We start from the raw sequence: 26945 nt of genomic DNA on the forward strand, positions 1-26945 counted from the left end.
GCATTGACGAGCAACACCACAGAGGAGCTGTTGATGGATGTTAGATGCATGTAAGGTGAGGAATACAAATGTGTACATAACTGGGAATATATATAGGTAACCTAGCCTACATCTTTATGTGCATTATGACATATACAGGATGTTTTTGTAATAATGTCCATATGTCATCATATCTTCATATGCTTATGTAAGTATGTATGTATGCATTTATTTATTTTCATTTCTTAAATGGGTAGGTAGACTAGTCCTAAGACCCTTTTCAGCAATGACCTGGGAGCAAGACAATAAATATAAACACTGTACACACTGGGTCAAAAGGCAAGACAAAATAAATAAACATTGTACAAGAACATGTGTCATCTGTCATCTGCTCATGTTTGGATATTATTCTGTGTTAAATGCACTATGTTTGCAAACTGGTATGGTAATAGTCATAGGGTCACAGGTTCATAGGTGTTTACTAGGCTAACAAGCTCAAGGGCCTTTTTAAGCCTAACCATTCATCCCAAATCTCGCACAAGTTCTGGTACCCTTGATAAGTGTAAGCAGGGGCTGAGAGACAAAACATTTGCAAGCAGGGACCTGGGAGATGAACCATTTACAGGTTGCCTGTGTCCATTAGAGACATAGGTGCCAAGCCAGAGATGAATTTCCTGTTCTCCATTCAATTGTTCAAGTTACACTTGAATTGGTTAGGAAGGAACTATGCTTCACATGGACAGGGAGTATGTTTCAGGGATGGAGTAGTATCTAGGATACATACTTGTCTCTGCAGCAGGTCCTATTTATATCACAGGCAGGGTTTAAGTCTTTAGAATTGGTAATTCTGATGCTGTTTGTTTTGCTGATATGCAGGAGATCCATTAGAGTGGGGTCTGACAATACCGAGTCTATATTGTCTTGTCAAAAGACATGTTCAGTGAACACATCTTCATCGACAAGTAAACAGCAAACCCTGTAATTGCTGAATGGCCACATGAGCAACTTTTTTTCCCAGAGGAAAAAAGCATTTGGCCGTCATCGGGGATTTGCCCTTTTCCCTACTGTAGTGCAATCTCAGAGTTGGTATATTTAATTAGAGGGGTGTGGGTGGCAAAGCACCCCACTATGTAGGATTTGAACATTTGTTTTTTGTTTAGTAGGCCAAACGCTTTTTTCCCCTGTGAAAAAACTTGATGTGGCTGTTCAGCGATTACAGGGTTTGTTGTTTAATTATAGATGAAGACATGTTCGCTGAACACGTCTTTCCACAAGATAATATAGACCTGACAATACCCTGCATGCCAGGCATAGAGCTCCCCCTCAACAGCCTGTAGAAGACAGCTCACAGGGATAGGGCCTTGAAGCAGTCTGTACAGGACATTTTACTTATGCCCTGTATTCTTTCAGTGAGGAACCTCTGTGGATGTTCCATTTATTGGATATGCCTGGTTAGGTACAAAGAAAAGGGGGCACTGTACTCAAAGACAGGTCTGATTAATGTTGAATACAGTGGAACAATGACTTCCTTGGAAATGATTTCCTCTCTACTGTAGACACGTGGTGGTCAAGGGCTAGAGTACTGTCTACATGTGTCTTCAAGTCCCTGACTACTGGGTCATCTCTAAGGGGTGTGTTGCCAATGTGATAGTTACCAGGGATGGATGACTTCCCAAAGGATACAGTTATGCATTTCTTGGCATTTAGTTTTAGTCCATGGCTCTGACACCTGTCGTTTGTCTTTATCAGCCCTTCCTGGAGAATGTTTGTGTCAGGATTCAATGACAGCTCCTAATTTGATATCATCTGAAAATTTTATCAGCCAGAGACCATTGACATTGGCCTTGACTTCAAGGAAATAAATGCCAAAATGTAGTGGTCCAAGGACTGACAACGAGGGACTCCACTTGTGACTGACCTCTTTGTAGAGGTGGACTCCCCAGTTTTAACTTCCTGGGACCTATCTGTGAGCCATTTGGCTATTCACTGGGTGACATATAGGTTTGTACCTAACATCCTGAGTTTGTCAACAGTGCCTGAGTCAGGTATTATGCCAAATGTCTTGGCCATAACAAGGTAGGCAGTGTGAACCATTTTGTCCTCATCCATTGCTTTGCTGACCTTCTCAAAGAAGTCCACCAGGTTGAGTAGGCATGACCTGTCCTTGATGAAACCAAAAGGGTTGCGTCCAGTGTCTGGAGGTTTACTATATTATTATTGATAATTTCCATATTTTGCATACAAGACTAGTGAGACTTATGGGTTTGTCCTTTCCAGGGTCTGTAGATGGCCCACCTTTGAGCAGAGGAATGACTGTTGCTGTTCTCCATTCATGAGGCACAAAGCCTGTTTAAAGGCTACAGTTAAATAACAATTCAAAAGGTCCTGATAAGCTATGTTTCATGCTATTTAGAAGGCATTCAGAGATATTGTCTGGGCCCACTGATGCAATGTTCTTGACCATAGAGAAAGCATTACGCCCTGCTTCCTAGTGATAGCAGGGGGAGTTATATTTGACAGTATTTCCTGAGACAAGATTGAGGGGGAGAGAGGGGTAAAGTTGGAATTGAATTTGTCAGTTTGCTGTATCTCATGGCTCAGTATAGGTGAGTGCATTTACAATGAGTTCAACACACTATTGTGTATTGCCTTTGAGGTTGCGGACATAGATAAAGAATACCTCTCGGCTGCCCCTGACCTTGGGAGGCAAATTTACCTTTAATTGGACTATAGTAGACTTTATTTGTCCTCTGAGTTGTTTGTTTAATTTGATGAGAGTGTTTTTATCCTGCTGGGTGCTGCACCTCCTAATTTTTGCCATGATTTTCTTCCTTCTGTTATACAGTCTACTGATTTTGTGATTCCACCAGGGTGGCTTGTTTTTTTTGAGTTAGTTTTGTACTTCCTCCTGGTGGGTATAGCTGCCTCTATACAGCCATTAACATGCATGTATAGGGTTTCTGTGAACAATTCTGCATAGGCAGCAGTGTTCTCAGGGTTTATTGGGGTTTCAAATTTTGCCAGGTTTTCACTTAATAGCAGGAATTTAGCCTTAGAGTAGTTCCTGAATATTCCATGGGTAGCTCGGTGTCCAGGTTTCATTTTTATTTCAAAGGAGACAATTTTGTGGTCTGACCTTACCAGAGAAGAGATTACACTACAGGGTGTGCAGCACTCTCCCATATTCATGAGGACCAGCTCTAGTATGGTCGCACCCTTGGTTGGTGTATTGACAATCTGGTCCAGGGAGTCTGTGCTTATTTACACAATCCAGGAATCTCTCTGCCTGTATGCTTGGTTACATATGGGATTTCCAGTTAATAGTGGGGTAATTAAAGTCACCCATGAATGTGGTATTGGGCTGGATGGAGAGTGTTTCCAATAAGTTTAAATACATGGTATGGGTTTTTCTGGGTCATAGATTGGGACCTATAGCTTGTAAGGAAGTGGTATTGGATTTTGCCTATGGTAATTTGAACATGGAGTGCCTTGACCTGTTGGACCAGCCTATAGGTATATTTATTTTTGATGTAAATCAAGACACTGTCTATGTAGCAGCTAGTCTAAATCTGTGAAAGGCATTATATCCTAGCACTGTTGGTGTGTTCCCTGCAGCTTTAAGTCATGTCTCAGTGACCACACAGATGTCAGTATTCTCTAGGGTGAAGAAAGCTTCTAGGGAATGGAGTTTTTTGTTTAGACTCCTAGCATTGGGTAGTAATGCCTTTTCTTGGTTTTGATTTGCTATGTCGGAAGTACTTTCAGTTTGGCATTGCCTAAAAAGTCACTATGGAAGAAGACAATGTTTTAGCTAATATTCAAAAGCCTAGAGGGGAGAGGTGCAGACCATCTCTGGCAAAGCAGCTTGGTCTGTTGACCATATCCTTCCATGCTGACAAATATTTCAGTCCCTTAGAATGACACTAGAAACTAAGCCAATTATTAAATTATTCATCTTTTGTTCATATTATGGCATCATCCTTGGAGAAGGTAAAATGATGCTCAATATTTGGGTCATGCCAGCCTGGGACACATATTCTGAGCGTTCCATGATGTCTCTCTTCATATAGTCTAGGGAGGTATGTCTCCAATCATTTACATCCACATGGACTATGATTGAGTCATACTGGTACTTATGGTCCAATGACCTGAGTGCATGTATAGTGTCATGATCCTAGCCCCGATAAGCAACTGACCGTGATTTTCTCCTTCCTCAGCCTGGTGAGAGAGACATCAGTGTGTCTCATGATGGAGTCTCCAAAGACTAGAATGTTGGATTGTGTGGTGGCTAACCTTATCAGCTTAGAGGTAAAGGCTCCATGAGCTGTAGATCTATGTGTTGATGTGAGTGTTGTTTAGAAAAAGTGCATTTGGGGCTGCTGATGGCATTTGTTATGTGTGTTTTGCCTCCAAAGCATAAAAATGTATGTGTGCTTTGTCTAGGAGGTCACTGGGGTTTAGGAAGATTAAATTTAATCACCTCAGCATATGTGGCTCTATATGTCTGCTTTAAACTGTGTGTGATGGGTGCAGTGTGTGTACTACTGGCAACCTTACTGACATTAGGAGTGCTATTATGTGAGAGCTTTGCCTCCAGTGACATTGCACGAACACATCTCTCACATATCATATCAGTTTGTTTGAGAATTAAGTGGTTGTCAGTAAACATTAGGCAATTTCTACATTGCCTCAGGATGCCCATACCCACCAAGCTGGTAAGGAAGATAATGGGAAAATTCATATCCATGGCAACAGACCCTTTTTACTGATTAGACAGTTGGAGTGAGAATATAAAGCAATGTCAGGAGTAACTGGTTTGTAACTCTGGAATGAACTCTGTTCATTCAGAAAAAAGGAGGTCTTTGTGCCACTGTACTCATCCCTCATTAGACCCATTATAGAATACAACGCCCCATTTGGTATGTACCTCTCAAGACACCTGCAACAACTGGAAAGGCCACAGAAATACTTCACTAAAAGAATCACAGGCCTAAAGCAGATGCTCTATGCTGACCACCTTAAAAAACTCCATCTATACTCTGTCGCATATCGTCTACTAATAGGCGATCTCTGCTTAACATACAAGGCCATGTCAAACCCAGAGCTGTTGGACATGCTACACTTAAAGAAATCCCAATCCCTCAGAGCCAAACATTCCAGGGATCTAAACCTTGTCATCACAATAAACAAAACATGCTGGAGGGATAGATTCCTGATCCAGAAACTCCCCAGACTCTGGAATAGACTGCCCATACATGTTAAGCAGAGCACCTCTTTGGCCCTCTTCAAAAGGAACCTTGACGACTGGATGGGAGAAAGGAAATTCACCCAGGGGATCATGTCAGTCACCCTGCTAGACAGGGGTCCAGGAAGTAAATAGTGTGGGAAGAAATAGCCAGGGAATTGTTATGACTACACTTGTATAGGCCCTAGGGCCGATAGCCTAGTACCAACCTATGAACCCATGAGCCTATGGAGACAGTGCTTGTCACATAGATTAATACCAGGCTAGTTACACTGATGTGCCACTAAGCTAGACAACAATCAAAGATCAGAATAATACCTCTCCAGATTTCTTGCTTTAAGAGGTTAAGAGGTATGATCGGAATCAAACCTTGTACCTTCTACCTATGAGGTGAAGACCTTAAACATTATGACAAATCTATTTAGTCAAATGAAGAATTGTTCAACATATGATAATATTGTAACTTTTGCACTATTTCATTACAGAAATGAGTTGAGGCAGAGATGCTTATATGTAGAACAATTTCTCCTTACATTGATTGTGCTTATATCTTGAATGTTAACTGACACTCTCCAATGCTATCCTTAGGTGTGCAGCCAATTGTTAAGTATTAGTACATATGTAATAATTCTGAACTTTTGCCATAGGACAAGAACTTCCATTTCTATAGAGCAATCAATGACCAGCAATGCTGCGCCCTGCCAACCATTGTGCAAAGAATGACTATAAAACATTTCAATTGTAGTTTACAAGACCGTTGCTGTGCATGCATGTGATATATGTTTATGTTTTAACTAACATTATTGTGGTTGTTATTATTATTATTGTTATTATTATTATTATTATTTTATTATTATTATTTCAGAGAAGGCCAAATATAGAGGACAGGGCCATACAGACCTCACATGAGAAGATGTGAACTCAAACATATTGCAGGCATATTTACACATGACTGTTATTCAGATATGCAACTGAAGGCAGTGAGATTTGCATGTTTGCAAGGCTGTTTTGATGTGTATGAATACCATGTCATTCTGTAAATAATTATGTGAACTGATGTTAAGGTGGGTGATTAAGACTGTCACAGTAATGCGATACATATCCATAAAATGAGCACATGAGCCATGTAGTGTAGTAATTTCAATGAAGGCATTTGTTTAGCAGTAGGATACATTATACAAATTAGACATTTTCACATGTATGATGCACAAACTAGATTAGAGCTCTACTACCACTTATGTGGATTCAAATATTGCAGCTGTAACACTGTAATTGAGTACAGAAATCCATATCTGTCTATACTACCTATCTCAATATACTAGAATTCCTCACTGTTAAACCCAATATAGGTTCACAGGTTCATAGGTAAGTACTAGGCTATCTGCCCAAGGGCATCTATAAGCCTAGCCAGAATGTGTTGGCTTTCGCCGTCCCCTTAGATTAGTTCCCTGTGCCTCGGTCCAGCAGAGCCATTAGTTCCCTGTGCCTCTGTCCAGCAGAGCCACTGCAGTGATCCCCAGGGTAAATTTTCTGTTTCACATCCACTCGTCAAGGTTTCTCTTGAAGAGTGTTAGTGAGGGTCCCTGCCTAATGTAGATTGGAATCCTGTTCCAAAGCATGGGGAGTCTCTGGGACAGGAATATATCCCTCCAGCACATTCTATTTATCATTGTGGTGAGGTTTAGATCCCTAGAGTGTGTGGCTCTTGGGGATTTGTTTTTTTTTTTAGGTGGAGCATGTCCATCAATTCTGGGTTGGACATGTCCTTGTATGTCAGGCAGAGATCACCTCTGAGTAAGCGGTATGCAACTGAGTACAGCTGGAGTTTCTTCGGTCAGGCTGCATAGGGCATCTGTTTGAGGCCAGTAATCCTCTTGGTGAGGTACTTCTGTGGTCTTTCCAGCTGTTGCAGGTATCTTGTAAGGTACATCCTAAATGGGGTGTTGTACTCTATGATAGGTCTGATGAGTGAGGAGTAGAGGGGCACAATAACCTAATTTGTTCTAGCTGTGAACCCTTTTGTGATTAGGTGGGCCACACAGAAGGATTTTCTAACCACCTTGGCAATATGATTATCAAAGGAGATATTACTATCTACTTTGGACCCCAGATCCCTTATTACATCATTTTCTGTATTTAGGGGACTACCACATATGTGGTAGTTCATGGGTACTTTGTTTTTTCCAAAGGGGATGACTATGCACTTTTTGGCATTTAGCTTGAGGCCATGATTTTGACACCAGGTATTCATCTCAGTGAGACCCTTCTGGAGGATGTCTGTATCTTCTGGAGAGTCAGTTATAGCCCCCAGTTTGCAGTCATCTGGAAACTTGGTCAACCATAGTCCTCCTGTGATTGCATGTACCTCTGAGAAGTATATACCAAATAGGAGGGGGTCCCAGGACTGAGCCCTATGGGATGCCACTTGTAACTGGTTTAGAGATGGACTTAGAGACTGCAACTCTCACTGTGTGGGTTCTATCTCAGAGCCAATTGGCAACCCATTTCATGACGTAAGGGTTTATGTTCAGGCTGGTGAGCTTATCTATAATACCAGAATGGGGAATGGTGTTGAAAGCCTTTGTGAGGTCTAGGTAGGCTGTGTGGATCTTCTTTCCCTCGTCTAAAGCCTTGGTAACCATCTCAAAAAAATCCACCAGGTTTAGGAGGCATGATTTTCCCTTAACAAAGCCAAACTGGGTTGGGTCCAATGTTTGGAGGTTCCCAATGTCTCTGTTAATGAGTTCAATGTTGATGCGCTCCATAGCCTTGCAGACCAGGATAGTCAGGCTTAATGGGCAATAGTTCCTGGGGTCCTTTGTGGCTCCACCTTTGTGGAGCAGATAACTGTTGCTGTGTGCCACTCTATGGGTATGTAGTCTGTAGAGAGGCTGAGTTTGAACAGTGTGTTTAGGTGAGGGGTTAGTTCATTTGGAGCTCATGTAAGACACAGCCTGGGACACTGTCCAGTCCCATTGAAGCTGTGTTTTTGGCTTTGGATAGGGCTGTTTTAACCTGTGTGTTAGTGATAGCTGTGGCTCTACATTCTTCTGGTATGGTTATGGGTCCTTTAGGGGGTGAAGTTTGCACTAAACCTGTCTGCCAGAATGTTGGCAATATCAGTCGGTTCAGTATATTTTGTGCCATTCTGCAACTAACTCAGAGCAGATCTGAGAGTTTCCACTTAGGTTCTTGACATAGCTGAAGAACACTTTGTGGTTATCTTTGGAGTCCTTGGCAATTTTTCTTTTGAAGCTAGCCTTGGATGATTTTATGAGGGGCTTGTAGTTTCTTGCTGATACTGATCAGGGATGTCTTTCCTTCTTGGGATTTTACTCTTTTCTGCACTAGTTTCCTCCTTCTGTTGTATAGCTTATTTATGGCAGGGGTCCACCAGACTGGTTTCCTTTTCTTGGAAGAGTGAATCTTGGTTTTGCTTGGGATAGCATGATCCATGCATTCTTGCAGGTGCTCATAGAGTGCCTTTGTAAAGGATTCAGCAGCTTGAACAGCATTGTCCTTTAGCATGGGGGCTGTGAACCTTTCCACCTCAGTCTTAAGTAACGTGAAGTTTGCTTTAGAAAAGTTTTTCATGGTGGTTTCCTTGATTGAGGGTTGGAGCGGAATGTGGATATCCAGAGTGATTAGTCAATGGTCTGATCAAACCAGTGAGGGGTTGACCTCCGGTGTAGAACACCAGTCGCCCATGTTGGTGATGACCAGGTCCAATATGTTGTCACCTCTGGTGGGGGTGTTGACCAGTTGATCCAGGGCATTCAAATTTATAAATTCTGGGAAGCGTTGGGAAAGGGAGGTAGTACTTGAGTAGTTCTCCCAGTTAATATTTGGGTAATTGAAATCACCCAATATTAGGGCATTTGGTAGAACATTCATATTTTCCAGTGTCTCCAGAAATGAGGAATGGGAGTCCTAGATTATGCTGGGTGATCTGTAGCAAGCTACAATTTGAATTTCAGTTTTGCCTGTTGTTAGTTGCACATGGATGATCTCTAAGACATTCTGCTATGCCATTAACCTGGAGGTGTGGGTATCCTTGATGAATATGAATACACCCCCATCTTTTGTACTTTGGTCCGGGTTCTGTGGCCAAAAGGTATGGTATGTGTTATAGCCTGGTAGTGGTGGGGTGCTCTCTGGAGCCTTAAACCAGATTTCTGTTACTGCGCAGATATCGATGTTCTCCATACTGAGGAGTGCCTCGAGTGCCTGCATTTTGAGGTTTAGACTTCTGGCATTGAGTATCATTACCCTCAGTTTTTGGTTACTTGTGCTATTTACGGTGATGGGTTTGTCTTTTGAGCCTTTCCTAAAAACGGCACTATGGGGGTGGCAACATCCTTGTCCAGTATTCAAAAGCCTAAGGGTGACAGGTGCACGCCATCTCTTGCGAAGCAACGTGGCTTGTCGAGCGTGTCATTCTAGGTCGACAGATACTGGATACCCTTTGAATTACACCAGAAACTCAGCCAATTGTAGAAATTGATCATTTTTGTTTATACTGTGGCATCATTCTTGGTGAGGGCAGGATGCTACTCAGGTTCATACCGGCCTGGGCTACATGATCAGAGAGCTCTTCCATGTCTCTTTTCATGTAGTGCATGGGAGGTACGTCTCAGATCATTCACACCAACATTGACAATGACAGAGTCATATTTGTACTTGTTCTGGAGTGACCTGAGTGCTTGTGTTATGTGGCAGATCCTGGCACCTGACAGGCAGCTAACTGTAACCTTCTCCTTGTCCAGCCTAGTTAGTGGGGCATCAGTGTGCCTGACTATAGAGTCGCTTATTACTAGTGTGTTGGGTATGTTATTTTGCTTTAAGGGCTGTGATTGCATGGCACACTGATTATGTGAAGTATGTGTTTCATGGTTTGTGATGGGGAGTGGAGCTTGCTTGGATGCGTGCTTTGGAGGTCTCGGTTGCTTTTGCAGATTTTAATTTAGAGCCTCCGAGTATGTTTTCGTGTATTTATGTGTGTTATTTGCCGGTGTTGGTTTAGTAGGTCAATGTGAGACTTATGGTGTGTTGCAAGTATTTTCCTTCTCCTCTTGACTGTCAGTTCCAGTCTTGGGTTGAGAGAGCTTTGCCTCCAGTTTGGCTGTATAGTTGCATCTCTTGTATATATTAGTGTCTGGTAGTAGGAGGAGAGGGTTGTCTGTGTACATGAGGCAGTTGTAACATTGCCTCAAAATGCCCAGATTCACCAGTTGGACTGGAGAGTACACCTGAAACTGCCCTTTGGGCATCCCTGAATAGGTAAAGTGAGCTGTTTTACTGATTGGCTGGTAGGGACGAATAGAGAGCCTTGTCCTTCTGGACAGTATAGGGGGTCTAGTGCTAGGGTTAATTAGTGCTTGCTATGAGTTTTGAGCAAGAGCTGGGCTGTGAAACTAATGGTTTGAGTGCTTAAGTTGAAAGTTTGTCTAGTTCCAAGGGAAAAATTGAAGAGTACACTTTGTGGAACCGCAAACAGTTTAACCCTAACTAACTGGCACTACCCGGCGCGCAAATGCGTTTTTTTATAGCAGGGAAATGAAAGAGATAGAAATTAGCCCAAAATGGCCAATAAACTACCACCTTCTGGGCTTCAGCAAACAAGGCACACAAATTTCAGAAAGAAACAGATCAGATAAGCAGGCACAATAAGCCTTTAACCAGAAATTCCCAGCTCAGAAGGGCAGAATGTATCCTCTCCTCCCACAAGGGTGCAGACCACAAACCTTCTTAATGTATAATAACTAGTCTGAAGCCCAAGTGCTTAAACCAAAAGGCTTTGAACAACAGTTATAATTTAATCAGGCTACTACCAAGCAGATTTTAATTGGGGATCTTAACTACTTCAGTAGAGATTGGGAATCCTACACCACTTCTAATGCACAACCTCAGTCATTCCTAAACTTTGTTAATACCAACATCCTGGAACATATGGTACATTCTCTTACCAGGAGTACAAACATCCTTGACTTTGTATTCACGGACATGGGGGAGCAATGTTCCTCACCCAATGTAATATCCTCGCTCATCAGATCTGACCATAAGACACTATTGCTAGAAATTAAAATTAAATTTCATAACATGGTGAAACCAAAAGCCTTTAGGAACTATTCCAAGGCTAACCTCTCTCTACTTAGATACATCTTAGCTAAAGTCCAAACAGTCTCAAGTCCAGTAAACACCATAGCATATGCTGAGGTATTTACAAAATCTCTGTACCACAATATTGATAGCTGTATAGAGCAAGCTGTGCCCATTTGTATTAAGAATAAGACAAACTCAAAAGACAGGCCACCCTGGTGGAATCACAATATCAATTGACTGTACAACAAAAGAAAAAGAAATCTTGGCCAAATGTATAAAGCCTAACATACTAAAAGCCTTCAGACCAATCAAAACAAGCAGCTAAGAGGGTTAATTAATACTTCAAAAGATAAACTAAAAAAACAATAGCTTCTCAGGCTAAGGACAACCACAACGCTTTCTATGGCTATGTCCATAACCTCAAGAGAAATACACAACAATCTGCAGAACATACTGTAAATGACATCACCCACACTGAACCCTAAGCCATTATGCCAACCTTTTGGCTGACAGGTTCCACTCAAATTCCACCCCCCATTAGTCCAAAGGAAAGAACACATATCACAGTCTCCCCAACCATTATTAGGGAATAGGTCATCAATGCACTTTCCAAGGTCAGAAACACTGCATCAATAGGCCCTGATAACATCCTGGGATACTTAGTAAATATCATGAATCACGACCTCTCCAGTCCACTTGAATCACTTTTCTACTGGAGCCTACAGTCAGGTTTTGTGCCCAAGGAATGAAAGATGGATTCAGCAAAAACAACAAAAACAGAAATCCATGGTAACCCCTGAAGTCTCAGAAAAACCCAGCATGCAACCTATACAGGGTCCAAAACAAACCAAGAAGAAACTTTGCAGTGTGGATAGTGTGATGTTCACTTCCTGAATTATGTTATGCACTTAGTTCACTTAATAAAAATCAAACTTTAAAATATGACTGTAGAATACATGCTACAAAATAATCAAATAGTAGGTAGTCCACAGCTGAGTTAAAATGGAATATCCTTTACTTGAAACACACAAACATGCAATCCTAGTTGAGTAAAATGAAGACCACCAAAAACATTCCTTATTTATATATAATCAGGTCAATAAATAAGGGATGTTTTTGATGCTCTTCATTATACTCAACTAGGATCACTTGTTTGTGTGTTTCAATAAAGGATATTCCATTTTTAACTCAACTGTGGACTACCTACTTCATAGGTTCATAGGTTCATAGTTTGGTACTAGGCTATCGGCCCTCAGGCCTATACAAACCTAGCCATAACAATTCCCTGGCTATTTCTTCCCACGATATTTACTTCCCTGGACCCCTGTTATTATTTTCTATTTGATTATTTTGTAGCACATATTTTACTGTTATATTTTACAGTTCAATTTTTATTACGTGAACTAAGTGCATAATATAATTCAGGAAGTGAACATCACACCCTCCACATTGCAAAGTTTCTTTTTAATGATAGATACAGTCATTCTCCTGCACACAGGAGGTCCAAACACCCTTCTGGACAACTACAGGTGCATAACCAGCCTCATATGTAAGGCCATGTGGGTTTGACATAATGGTAAGATGGTCTCCTCATAAATACAAGCTGCAAGGTTTGATTCTGATCTCAGGTTATTGGCTAGGCTTAAAGTAGCCCTTCAAGGCAGTTAGCCTAGAATTCACCTATATCCTATAGAAAGAATCATCATGGACGTGATAGATGAGGACATAGGTAACCAGCAAATGCTGGATCCATCAGAGTTTAGCTTTGTTAAAGGAAGGTCACACTTATTAAATCTGGTAGACTTCTTTGAGAGAGTCACCAAAACAATGGATGAGGGCAACAATGTGGACACAGTTTACCTCTACTTGGCCAAGGCTATTGATACAATAACTCACTCAGGTATTATAGATGAGCTCACTAAATTAGGTATAAACCCCTCTATCACCTGCTGGATAGCCAACTGGTTCACTGAAAGGACCTAGGAGGTCAAAACAGGTAAGACCTCTCCACCAAGAGGCCAGTCACTAGCAAAGTTCCCCAGTGCTTGTTGGTGGCCCACTTCTTTTTGACATCTATTTCTCTGAAATAGAAGCAAACATTAAAAGTTTATGCCTGATTAAGTTTACAGATGATTACAAGCTGGGGGTTTATCTCTGACTCCACTGCGGATACTAGCGTTCTTCAGGAAGGCCTATCTTTGACTAACAAATGGTGCCAAAGCCATAATCTTAAACTCAGTGCTAAGAAATGCATAATTGTATCCTTTGGGAGGTCAAACATTCTGGCTAATTACCATATGGATAATACTACCCTAAGAGTCAACCCATTGGCATATAAGTCCAAAGAGGTCATTTTCCCACTGTACTCTACCCTTATCAGACCACTCATAGAGTACAGTGCTCCCTTTGGTATGTAACTGACCAGGCATATGCAGCAACTAGATTAAACTCGGAGTTCCCTTACAAAAGGAATACCAATATAAGACCAAGGACTATATTTTTGCACATAAAATGTTCGATTAGTACACTAAATTTACTGTTACTCATGGAGCTTTTCTCCCCGGGCCTCAACTGATAAAGGACCTGTGTCCAGTCAGACTTTCCCGGTAAACAAATGTTAAATAAATAAAATAAATAAATACATTTTTTGCTATAGGATGGAGGCTATGATTGTATAAGGGCCGTTGATGACCAGAATTGATGTGCAATGACAATGGTGCACAGCATATGAAGAAGACATGCATAAAATAAATCACAGGGATTTCTCAAGTTTGAGGGGTTCCACTATTAAAATGAGTACATACTATCACAACCTGAGATAAAAACACCTTCACAAGATTTGAACCCTGCTCCACTGATATTCCAGTGGAACATTAGCATCATGAACATGCTGCACCACATATACAGAAAAATAAGCAGGAGAAAGTCATGTACAAATTCAAGTCATTCTCCTTCAGTAATGGGCAATTAGTCTGCACTGCACTTATGCTGTCAGACTTTTGTTATACAGTACATTTGTTGTTGTTGTGTCTTTCGGCTTTTCCCGGTTAGGGGTCGCCACAGTGGAACTCCGGTCCACTAATGATTGGTAGTTGATTTTTATGTGCCAAGTTACCAGCCCTGATGCACAACCTTCAACAAAGGTATGCCCATTCACGCATGTCTCCACGCAGAAGATGCTCTAGCTGAGAATCAAACCGGACAGCATCTTACTGTGAGGTGACAATGCTACCGCAGCACCACCACAGCGGTTACACAGTATGTTTGTGACACCAGAAAATAAGAAAGCTAGGAGGATGAAAAATAAGGGGAGGGGGTACTACCATTTTCTGCAGGTGGACTTACTCCTTACATTTTTGTAAAGTATTATTTGTATTACATTTGTTCATGGAATGTTTAAAGTCTGGCATGAATGTAAATCCATTGTTTATAATGTGTATATGTGCTTAACTTTAATCTGCATTCACATTGCTGTGGATATCATTCACATTGTTATCCATCTTTATCTCATGTCTGGGATGTGTGCACAGCCACATAACATAAACTTGACATGACATGGATAACATGTGGCTGAAGCTTCATTCATATTTTACTGTGAGTATAACTTAAGCATATTTGTAAGAGTTACTGGTCTGACACACCCTTTTAAAGCATGCCTCTGTAACACATCACTGACTGACCAGTAGGCACACCTGGAAGGCATTATCATCCCAAAATTTTAATCCTCATTCTTGTGCTGCACATGCATGTCCATGTCACTGTCTACAAAGCAACACCATATTTACCTCCACTGCTCATCGCACAAACTGAGTAATTCAGAAAGTGTAATGAGCTCTGAGCTAATTAGCATATTTATTTTTTGCAGAGGGGTTTATCTACACCTTATAAGCACAATGTGGATTATGGATCTTCCATTGCACTATGGAAGATTGCTTTCTTTCTCAAGTGTTACCATAACTAACTTGTTTCAACATTTTAGCTCCACAACTAGAAAGGATAAACTGTCAGAAAATACTGGAATGTATGTTTTATCTGCACAATGTTTCTTTTGTACTGTTTTGACATCTATTTGCTTTGTGCTATCTATCTACATTGTTTCAAAATAATCTGTTTAAGACATCTGAAAAGCTATTGATGGGATCAAGGAAACCCACATTCATCTGTACAGAAGTTCAGAGTTGTGTAGCAGGCAAACAGATGAGATTTTTTTGTTTATTTATTTATTTTTTTGGAGAGGTATACCTGTGGACATGCCACTGAATGTTAGATGACTGAACAAGTATGTAACACAGGTGTCATTGCGAGTTATAGGTTTTGTTACATTGACCATATTGTTGCTCTGCTGCATCTGTTTTTTTTTTGTTTGTTTTGTTTTATTTTTTGGGGGTTTTTTGTGGTGGGAGGAGGGGAATGATGAATCACGTCAGTACAGTGCTGTTTTTCTACAAGATTGTTGTTTGTATTTTTAATGGATGCAGGTATGTTTCTGTTATACTTGACTATGCTGTTTACTGACTGCTGTATTGATATGTTTTGTTTCATAACTGTAAAGTGAGTGTACAAACGTTTGTGTTAACTTATATTGTGAAATATACTACTTGTTCAATCGCACCAGTGATATGGTTCCTAAAACTACTAAGAGCACATCTCTGAGAGGCTGAAAATGAGGTAATAATGCTACAGAATCTCCATCTCCATAGTGGACAACACCTAGATACACACACTTTCAACAAGCCCTTCTGTGACCATGTCTGTTGGCAGGTGGTTGAGGATGCCAATGCTGTTGGTGCTCATGGCCATGTGGTTGGAATTTTTCCAACATAGAGCCAGTGACATGATTCACAAGGCCAAGCTCAGAGCAAAGGCTGTGACATGTGAGAAGAGAGTTACTGTGGTGGGCCAGCTATTAAATCACTGCTTACTGAGACAGAGGAGTTCCTGTAGTCAGTTAGGGATGCAGAATACTCATAGAGTTTCACAATGTGATGCTGGATACTGGTGCAGAGGTGGACAAGCTCAAGAGGATTTCCACTAGTTATACCCCAGGTATGCCACACAAATATTTTAACTTCCAGCTTTGCAACTGTTATTCACATGTATGCTTATACTACCTCTCTTAGCTATTGCATCTAGGTACATCTGGTACTGAGGTGCAATGAGCACCTGGACATGGTATAGACATACTTACATGTATTAGTTATCTTTAGTAATCACTGAACTTATAGCACTTACATGTGTGGTGCTGGTATTTTAAAATAAGCATTGGGAGTACTTTTGCTGTTTTTTTTTTGGGGGGGGGGTTGTGGTGTATTCACAGGTGAAACATTGTTAGGCACCAGTACTGTGGCCCTTCCTCTTGCTGATGTTCACAGATTCTTATCTTCTGATAATGATGGGTGAGATGAACAGGTTCAGTCTGGGGCTGCATGGGGTATGTCAGGCACAGGTAGTATGCCCTTCTCACATCCCCTTCCCACAATATGGGCACAATCAGTATGACAACACATATCTATGTCAATGAACAATCTGAGAGGGAACAGGTTGATGGGGGCACAGTTGATCAGGGTAGTGTGGTATCCCCATGTGCAGACAAGAAAGACTCTTCCTCTAACATTGTGGGCAGGCAGTATCACACATAGGTGTCAGTAGAGGTGCTCAGAGTTGGTATATTTACTGTCCTCCTCCTAAGGTTTGTATGTCCATAACTGCTGCTCAACATATGTGCAGGGCTGTCTTGGTGGCACAGGAAGTTCAACCAGGACTTTGGAAGAGGTCATAAGACTAATGCATGTTGTGCATGCTGACATATGGGACTGCATGAACCCTGTGTGTGACTCCCTGGGTGGGATGAATGACACATTGGACCATGCTGTGTCTATTCCAGATAATTTTCTGGGGGAGGGACAAAATCCATGAAGCCAATCTACTTGTGCATTGTCTAGTGTCAGCCGATGTGACTGTGGATGTGACAAATGCCACTCCTGCATTAGTAGCTCTTCCACTGCTACATCAGTAGTGAATGTGTCTACACTGTGGTGAGGTCATTCATGTGGTTATGATGCCAGCTCATCCTGCAGCCAACATTCATGTCCAGGAAGCACTATGACTTTAGCCATGATCATTAATCTAGTAGTACAACTCCTGGAATAGGCAGTTCTCGTGGGCTCTTCCATGCATGGCTCAGACCTGTTCAATATGCTAAGGCATAGTTTTAAAGGCCTTTTAAAAGCTGGCAATGCATTTGCTCTGTAGTGCTCTGTGTGTGGTCTAAACTGTAGCACCTGCTTGCTACATTGTAGTAAGCAGTTTGCTTCAGTTTAAAAGTAAAAAAAAAATCTCTCTCTCCTATTTTTTTTTTTTTTTTTTGAAAAAAAAAAACTGAGTTCTGTACACCAGGTTTAAAGAATCACACAGTGGAAAGTCTAATTTTGCTAGATTTTTCTTTTTGTATTTTTTAACTGATTGTTTTTTTTTCTGTGTGACCTCTTTACTCATTGTTTTAGTTGTCAATTACAATATTTTCAGTCACCCTATGGTTTATGCATATCAGCTGGGGAGAACAACCCTGTGTTTCCAAATTTTAGCCAAATATTCCAATTATGCTGTGCTGATTATGATATAAGAAGGCAGCAAAATGCATGTCCACAGCTAGTGGGTTTGGCTTTTTTGGCCTGAATTTGTCCATAAATAGACTTAAAAGAAAAAGTCATGGACATTCAGAATTGCCATTTAGCTGAAACACCTGATGTCCTTAAAGTGTAATTTGCACGTATCCCATGTCACCACTAACACAAGAGGTTTAAGGAATCACACAGTGGAAAGTCTAGTTTTGCTAGATTTTTCTTTTTTTAAATTAGAGAACTGTGTATAACATGAGCTAGTGTACCTAGATTGTATTGAATTGTTACATAAATGAATAGGAATCTCAAACTAAACATCCTTTTATTATTAAGAATTCTGATGAAAGTACATTAATTGTATATAACATTAGAGAACCATGACTTCACACCTATATCAGTATTAGTGACCACTTCCCCACTTATATATTACGCAAAGCCACTTCAGCATCAAGTAAACATCATTACAAGCTAACAAGAAACCTATCTCAATTTAACTCAACCACCTTTAACAAAACTTTATTAAACCTTAGCTGGGAGGCCCTAGAAACCATTCCCCTCAATAAAGCTATTGAGTTATTCACCAACATTTCTCGAAACCTTAAACAATTTAGTTTCAATCCAACAAAAAAGACTAAAACATAACCATGCCAGTTGGCTCAATGAACCCATTAAGCAACTTATGAATGCTAGGGACAAAGCCTGAAAACTATGGCAAAAAAATAAACCCCCCTCAGACCTACTACAATTCAAACAACTCTGCAATCAAGCTAAGCGTCTAGTTATTAAAGACAGAAAAGTACATTACCTACATATGCAAAGTCACCATAGGCAAAACCCCAAATCATTTTGGAACTCCATTACTTCCCTACTAAACCCAGGCTCAAAAAATAATCCTTCTCCAAATACAAAGAAAACAGCTACTGAATTAGCCACTCTTTTTAACACTTACTTAGTCAACACTATATCCAGTCTTACTGCTACTTTCCCCCAAACCAGCTCTAGTACTACACCCACATCTCCAAATCAATCCTCTGAAAACACCACTACACTCTCTCCACCAAGCTTTTCCTTTCCCCCATACCTATCACCATATAATAAAAATACTCATTAAGCTCAGTCCTTGCACTAATGCCCATGATGACCTATCCCCCTTGAATTCCTAGAAATAGCAGAAAACTCCATTGCCTACCCTATCTGCAGACTTCTTAACAGATCTGTCAAAGAGTCCTATGTACCTAACACCTGGATAAAGGCATATATTCTCCCCTTACATAAAGGTGGAAACATCACAGACATTTCCAACATTCGACTTATTGCAATCCTCTCCACCAGTCTATAACATTACAGAAAAATGCATCCACTTTCAACTTTTGAACCATCTGCCTCACAACCAAATCCTATCCCCCACTCAGCATGGCTTCAGGCCAGGCCACAGTACCAAGAATGCCTCATCTCCTTCTTGAATACATTTAACTGGGTTTGAGATGCTGGTAAAATAGTTACCTCACTATTTCTAGATCTCTCTAAAGCCTTTGATACTGTCTCCCACCCTCTCACCCCCACCATAATCTGGTTCACAAGCTGCCTCACAAAGAGACAACAATCAATCAAATGGTAGCACTGCCTCTCTCCGTTCCTTAATACAACCACAGGTGTCCCCAAGACACCATACTAGGTCCCCTTCTTTTCATCATCTTTATTTTTATTTTTTTAATATTTTTATTCATTTCCAAAAAATAAGAAAACATGAATTCAGGTTATTTATGACAATGAAGTATTTACAAATTATTTAAAAAGGTAGGCTAAAACCTCTAAACAGATATCAAACATTAAAACCAAAATAAAGTATTTACAAGGGTGTCTATTGTTGACATATAATTGACTTTCTATACAATCATCTTTATTAACAACTTTCATACCACCCTTACTCAAGGTTTTATAATCCAATAAGCAGATGAATAAACCATCAGCCACACTGCTAATTCCACATCTGAACTACAACAAATCACCCAAAGCACCTTCGGAACCACAGAAACCTGTATGGCCAACAACCATCTTGCCCTAAACCCCAACAAAACTAAACTTGTGCTTTTCAGCTCTAAGAAAACTACTTATCTAATAAAATGAATTCACCATACAGGCCCAGAATAAAACCACCATAGAGGTAGTCTCACATACAAGACTACTAGGCATGATCATAGATGAAAACCTAACTTGTGACCTGCACATACACAACACTTTTAAAAAACACACCAAAACATTGGCATGCTCTATAGGCACAAACAATACCTCAACCTCTCCACCAAACAAACCCTGACCTTCACCTTTCTATTACCCTCCTCTTATATGGTACCCCTCTCATTACCAATATTCAGTCCTCATTGAAATCCAAACTTGAGATGTGCTACAATAAAATTAAGTTCACAACCAATGCAAAATACTCTTCCCACCATCCAGACAAGTTGGGCTATGGACAATGGGGAGAGGGTACCAAAAAATGTGGCACTTGTAATTTCTGTCAGTATGTCAGAAAGGGTAATGAGTTTGTTCATCTACAGACAGGGAAGAAATACTATTAAATGTCATGGCTCACTGTGGCACCATTAATGTTGTTTATTTAGCTAATTGTGAGCAATGCAGCTCATTTTATGTTGGCAAAACCGACCATCAGTTTCTTGAACACATCAGGGAACATATATATTGTATAAATAAAGGTAACACTGTCAATGCCTTAGCTAAACATGATCAGATGCAAAGTAATGAACATAGTTTTTTTATTGTGTTAGAAAGCTAGGATGGGTAACAATGAAAATGAAACAGAGAGATGTGAAGCACGATGGATAGCCAAACCACAGTTTCATGCGGGATTAGGCTTAAATAAATTTGTACCCTTGAAACCTGTTTTATAAGTCAGAAGAAGGAAAAATTAATGTTTACCTCCTTTTGCTGGGTTCAGTTCTTTAGTGAGTTCAACTTTAACTATTTAATTGTTTTATTAGTTGTAGCTTTTGATTGGTTCATGTATTATGACATTGTTATATAAATGTTCAGTGAAGATGCTGCTTTATTAGGGTCTGGAGAAGTTATGATTCCATAAAGGCTTACCAGTTTGTATATGCATTAAAATTGGATTTATTTTACCTGCTGCCTGCTGTTTGTTGCCTACTTTACCTTGGGATATTTTGAATTGTGACTGCTGTGTTTTCACACTTGGATTTATTTTACCTTTTGCCTGCCATTTGCTGCCTAAATTACATTTGGATATTTGAACTGTTACTGCTATGTCTCCACACTGGTGATTTTTTTCTGTACTCAATTTTACATAGAACTTGTCTATGTGTGTGTGTGTGTGTGTGTGTGTGTGTGTGTGTGTGTGTGTGTGTGTGTGTGTGTGTGTGTGTGTGTGTGTGTGTGTGTGTGTGTGTGTGTGTGTGTGTGTGTGTGTGTGTGTGTGTGTGTGTGTGCATCTCTCTCTCTCTTTTTAAATACACACACACACACACACACACACACACACACACACACACATCACTAAGATCATATTTTTATTTATTTAATTCCATTTGTTAACTGGAGTAGATCACTGATCCCAGTGTACCATTTTCAGATTCAGCTTAGCAGAAAGCAACAGATAAAAGATAACAAAGCTAACATTTTTCATTTGATGCATGCATAGTGATAACCAGTTAAGAGTGATCATAAAGTAAGTTATTAGCATTATAACTAAACATGTAACTGTAACTACAAAACAACTCTAAAAAACAATTGTCAGCATTTAAACTGTAAGACAAGTTACATAATTAGCTCGTGTGGTATATACAGAAAATATTCAATATCCAGGGCTGAGTTCTGTAAAGTTCATGAAATCTGGTATATTTCTCCAATATCAGTGCTAAACTTGAGAATTACACTGTAATATGTAAATGTGTCAAAGTGAACTCCGAATATCTCGGCGCACAAAGTAGTATCTCAGTAATAATGGTGCACTGAACAACACCCTCATGTAATCCATAAGTAATGAAAAAATCATTGTCAAGGAGTTAAGGAAGCAATCTCACAATTCAAAAATCCTGACAGTCTTAAATACATATCTATAACAGAACCTCTGCCCTAAACTTAAGGACAAATACAGAATATCACCGTAAGTACATTAATATAAAAATGTACTAAGTCTTTTCTAATAAAAAATTAATTAAGATGAAGGGCAATCACAGCCACATCACTATAACTAACATTAGCTAACAATGGGAGCAGGATTTGCATGGGGACACCCAAGGAAAGTGGGAGATAAACAAGAAGATCTCAGGGACACACGAACAATGATGGAACTGGAAAATCAGAGGGCACGGACCTTTTTTTTGGTGGAATAGACACCATTTTTTATGTTTTGTTTTTCTTTTTTTACTTAGAATAGAAGGAAAGGTAAAGATATGGAAAGAGGAGGAGAAAGCCATCACAGCAAGTATACCCATAGAATAAATATTACAACACATGACAGACAAATCTTTGGAAAAAAAGTAATGACTGGTAAGTTACACAGTCATAATGCACAACAGGGGCAATGGAAGATGTATACCAGCCATGATGAAACACAGAAAAACATATCTGACTATGTATTGTCAAGGTATGACATGTTGCAAACTGTGTGCCAGTCACACCTGGATATGTATCACCGATGATAGATGTGTGTTGTAGGGTAATAAATAAGATTCACAGTACACATTGTATATATAAACACATATCCATGTAGTCTGCCAGCAAAGCAAGAGTAAGTCAAGCAACATCACAGATGAGCAAATCCAGATCTAAGAATGCTAGATAATTTCAGCAGAGGACAGAACCAACCCTCCAACCATACATATGAAAGGCAAACTACTAAACACTATGCCAAACAGCAGTATTGTAGCAAAGCAGTATAATGGCTACTAAATAAGCAAGTAGGTGTACATAACCCAAACAAATGTGTAATAGAATGCATATATGTGACACATATGCCATGCCAAAGGCAACACACAGATGTAGACATAATGCATGACTGTCAGTGGCCTGAATAGAATGTACACGAGAGCAATGTCAATACACATACACACACACCAATAACATGTAAGAAAATTTGCAAAAATGTAACACTACAGCTTAAAAAAACATATCAGGTTATGCAGATGGATTTCAACAACATCCACTGGTTAAGACACAAGTATAATGAGAACAAGGATGTATTGCAAGTGCTAGCCAGTGACTTGTGTGCAGATGTCCCGCATCCATAAAATGGCTACGCATTTAACACATCTTCCTCATGTCAGCAATGTAATACATGACAATGGTCAATAATTGCAACAAAGGCAAACATATCTGCAAAATATAATATGGAAATATAAAGGGTGTAGTGAGGTTGACAACCTGGGCCCACATCATTGAAAAGCTGGACAACAATGTAAGTTTGCGCATTGTAAATGCATGTGTACAGCTCACAGGATGCTGACAAAGCCAACCCAAAGTGCAGTTAAGCAAATGGCAAGTGTATGTCAGATGGGCAGACTGATTGCTGATGTCCACAGAAATGGGCATGTATAGATCATAACTACGCAGTAAGGTGCAATCTTGTAACATCAACAGGCATAGTTAAGTAAGCAAAGAATTTCAGTCTCATACACATATTCTCTCATGCCAATGTTGAATAAACAAATACAGGTGCATTACTGAGCAGAAGACATTCCTGTGAGGATCATTACAACACATAAACAATAAGTCAATGAATGCTCACATGTCAAAGGTATAATGTTGTTTCCGTATGGATAGGACTATGTGCAGAGACATGCACAATCATCACTTAATGTGTACAACTATTTGTGCAATATGTGAACTTATGTGAATCAGGAATTGTTGTGGAAATGTACAGCAAACACTGTGTAATATACTGTTACAGAATAAATTATCCTTACCACATTAATGCTACACTGGTATTCAATGCAGTCAGTAAAGGAGGACTGCCCATAAGTAAGGCATACCTGTATATGACCCCACATGGCATCAGCATTGCCAGCACATAACACCACATCATCTCAGTAGGACAGCATGACAACTGCCATCCAAAACAAATGAGAAATGACATGCTGTTCTGTTGCATATCCATGATATGACAATACACAAATAGGAACCATACCACAGTGGTAGTGCTAAACTATGGACAGCATCTGTTGTTTGTCAGTTTCCCACAGTAAAACACACATTTACAGGCTAATTGTTGCAGTACTGACTGCAGGTTAACTGACACAATGCAATGACAGTTGAATATGGGAGGAAACTGTAATGTATTAATGTGTGTAAAGCGCACATTGAAGTATAATTAAATGCCACATGACAATAACACATAATCATGACAGCTACATGGTATGCCTGCACAATAGTGCATATACAGTCCAATTAATTATATGGTAATCAACATGTTGTCAGTGTGACAATGTGAGGTACTGCAAGCTATGCCAGGAGAAGTAGGGCAGTGGATGTGTAACATATGCCAGCATAGATAGCTGCATTTTTGTAAATAATTATATGTCACTTGTATATCAAACTGATTTGTACAGATGTTTGTGTTGAAAATTGTATTTGTAAAGCTGCTTGTATTAAAATGTACCAAAACAGTGTGTCCTGCTGGGCAGCAAAGAAATATACCAGTATGTCTGATTTACTATAACTGTTGAAATCAATATATTGTAACAGAGGATACTGGAAGAGAACAAGTTAATCTCAGTCCAGCTAACTTTGAAAAAAGTTTGAAATTTAGTTACCTGGTTTGGCATAAAGATTGTATGTTACAATTCTGATTGCAGCCAGAGACAAAATGTCTGGAAAAACAAGGACTAGGAATCCAGCTGTATTGTCTCTAGCAGGGAACTAATTGCAACAGTGGAAGGACTGAAGTGTTAAAATGGTTTTATGACTTCAGGAAGATGCAACAAATCTTAGCAAAGCTCTATGTGTGTGTATTGATGACATATTTAGGCGAGATTCTGGTTCATTTGTTAATAAAGGGGGTAGTATGGGAACCAGAGTCAGATGGCCAGATATATGTAATATTCTGTAATCCAGGACTAAAATGATGTTCTAATACCAGATAAGACTGAGGTCTTGGGGCAGTCTGTATTTGGAACCTGACAAAGAAGGACCCCTCACCTACTTCATCTTGCCTTGCTGTAGTAAGTGACCAGGTAATAGTAATTCTTTAGATCAGTCAGGAAAATGTAATGAGATTAGTTAAGTATTGTTTTTCTGTATCTGTGTGAATCTATTCATCTGTGTTATTTTAATATTTCCTGTGATTGAAACTCTGGTGTTTATTGTAACTAGATATTTCATATTTTCATGTTCTTTTATTATTTATTATTAAATATATTTAAAATTTTCATTGTGGCTCATCTTTTAGAGAATGTTTTAACTTTTGAGAGTACTTATATCATTTCGTGACTCACTGGGCACTCCTGAAAGCCTTACTGCATTGGTCAAACACTATCATTCATATTAATATTAATTTCACTAAGTATAATTGGGTACCTTTGTAAGAGCCTTAGAGTAGCTGGCTTTGGAGTGTCTGGTGGCAGTATGACTACCTTATAGTCGGGGCTGAAGGGGGCATAGCTAGAAAATCTGTGCCAGCCTTCCACATCCACAGGTGTGTATGTGTGTGTGTGTGTGTGCGTGTGTGTGTGTGTGTGTGTGTGTGTGTGTGTGTGTGTGTGTGTGTCTATCAGCTACTTGGAGCAGGGACACAGAGCACTGGTTTCACAGAGAGATTGGTGGAGGACTTGTCTTGGACACTTGGCTGAGGACTCAGCTCTACAGCTTTGTCAGTAGGGAGTCTTACTGGGGGCCTGGAGAGAGAGATATGGAAAACCAGACCCCAAACTGAGTGTGTTCCTTGTGTGTTCTTAAAGGAAATTGTGCTTGATGCAGAGAGCTGCATCTGGAAGTACTGTGTGTATCTATCTTTGTTCCAAGTGAACATCCCTCTTCAGTGTCAGTGTTGAGGATTCATGCTCCTTGATTACTGGTCCAGAGAGGGGACATTACAGGCAACATAACACAATTGGAGAACACAGACAATACTTACAGATCTGAGGGACCAGACTAATGGGGATGAGCCTCATGAATTACCAATCTGCCTGAATGAGTTGCACATAGGTTGTGTCATATCCTGGAAGAAGTTCCCATTATGTCCTTCAGCTGTATTTGTAACACATCCGTCACAATTGCCCAGACTTCATTCAGATAATTTTCTCTTTTCTGGTCCTGGCATCATCTTATCCCATGTGCAGCATGCATGATGTTGCAGACATATGCAGGTCCAGATTCTTTGTCATCGTTATTGTCATCACTGTCATCATCAGAGGACTGCAGCTGTTGCCTGGCATGTTCTTATTGTGTTTGATCAGTGATCGCCCAAGAGTGCCATGCTCTGTCAAGATAAATCACAGAACATGACAGAAATGAAAATGTCTACCATGCTGCCCATTCCATAAAGATCATAGCTGACCTTAAAATAAAACTGACATGCACATCTATAACCTAATATATTTAATTAACATCACATTCTCCTGTGAGTTCTATAAATACAAATATGAGACTGAAGGTGTATTTGCATACACTGATGTTTTTAATTAAAACACAGTTATGTTTGAAATGGCATGAACATTAACAAGAAGCACAATTATAATCAACACAATTGCTGCTGGCGAATGGCTCATAATGCACATAACCCTTCCGTTTCACTTTATCTATATGTTATGAACATGTCCAATAACAGAACATTTCAGGCAGAATCTATCTGTCAGCAATGTGAGTATTTCTTTCAAGGCAGTACAATGGCATGCATAACACAGCTTACCAGTGGGAATCATGACATTACCTGAACATTTGAATACTGGCCAGCATGAAATATGTCAACCATGTGCAAAGAAAGCACATGTAACATATCCTGCCATTTGAATGGAATCATGTCTAAC

General features: G+C 39.9%; 1 protein-coding gene across 1 annotated transcript in view; it reads right to left on the reverse strand.

Moving 5' to 3' along the window:
• Positions 1 to 13313: 13313 nt before the first annotated feature.
• Positions 13314 to 26945, reverse strand: part of LOC122816591 (uromodulin-like) — a 197676-nt gene continuing 184044 nt past the window's right edge. The window contains exon 4 of the mRNA XM_044089490.1: positions 13314 to 13407. Within this exon, the coding sequence (XP_043945425.1) occupies positions 13314 to 13407 (94 nt within the window). The remainder of the gene's footprint in view (positions 13408 to 26945) is intronic.

The sequence above is a fragment of the Protopterus annectens genome, chromosome 1.part1, assembly GCF_019279795.1.
Source record: "Protopterus annectens isolate FY-2018-M chromosome 1.part1, PAN1.0, whole genome shotgun sequence".
NCBI classification, from domain to species: Eukaryota; Metazoa; Chordata; order Ceratodontiformes; family Protopteridae; genus Protopterus; species Protopterus annectens.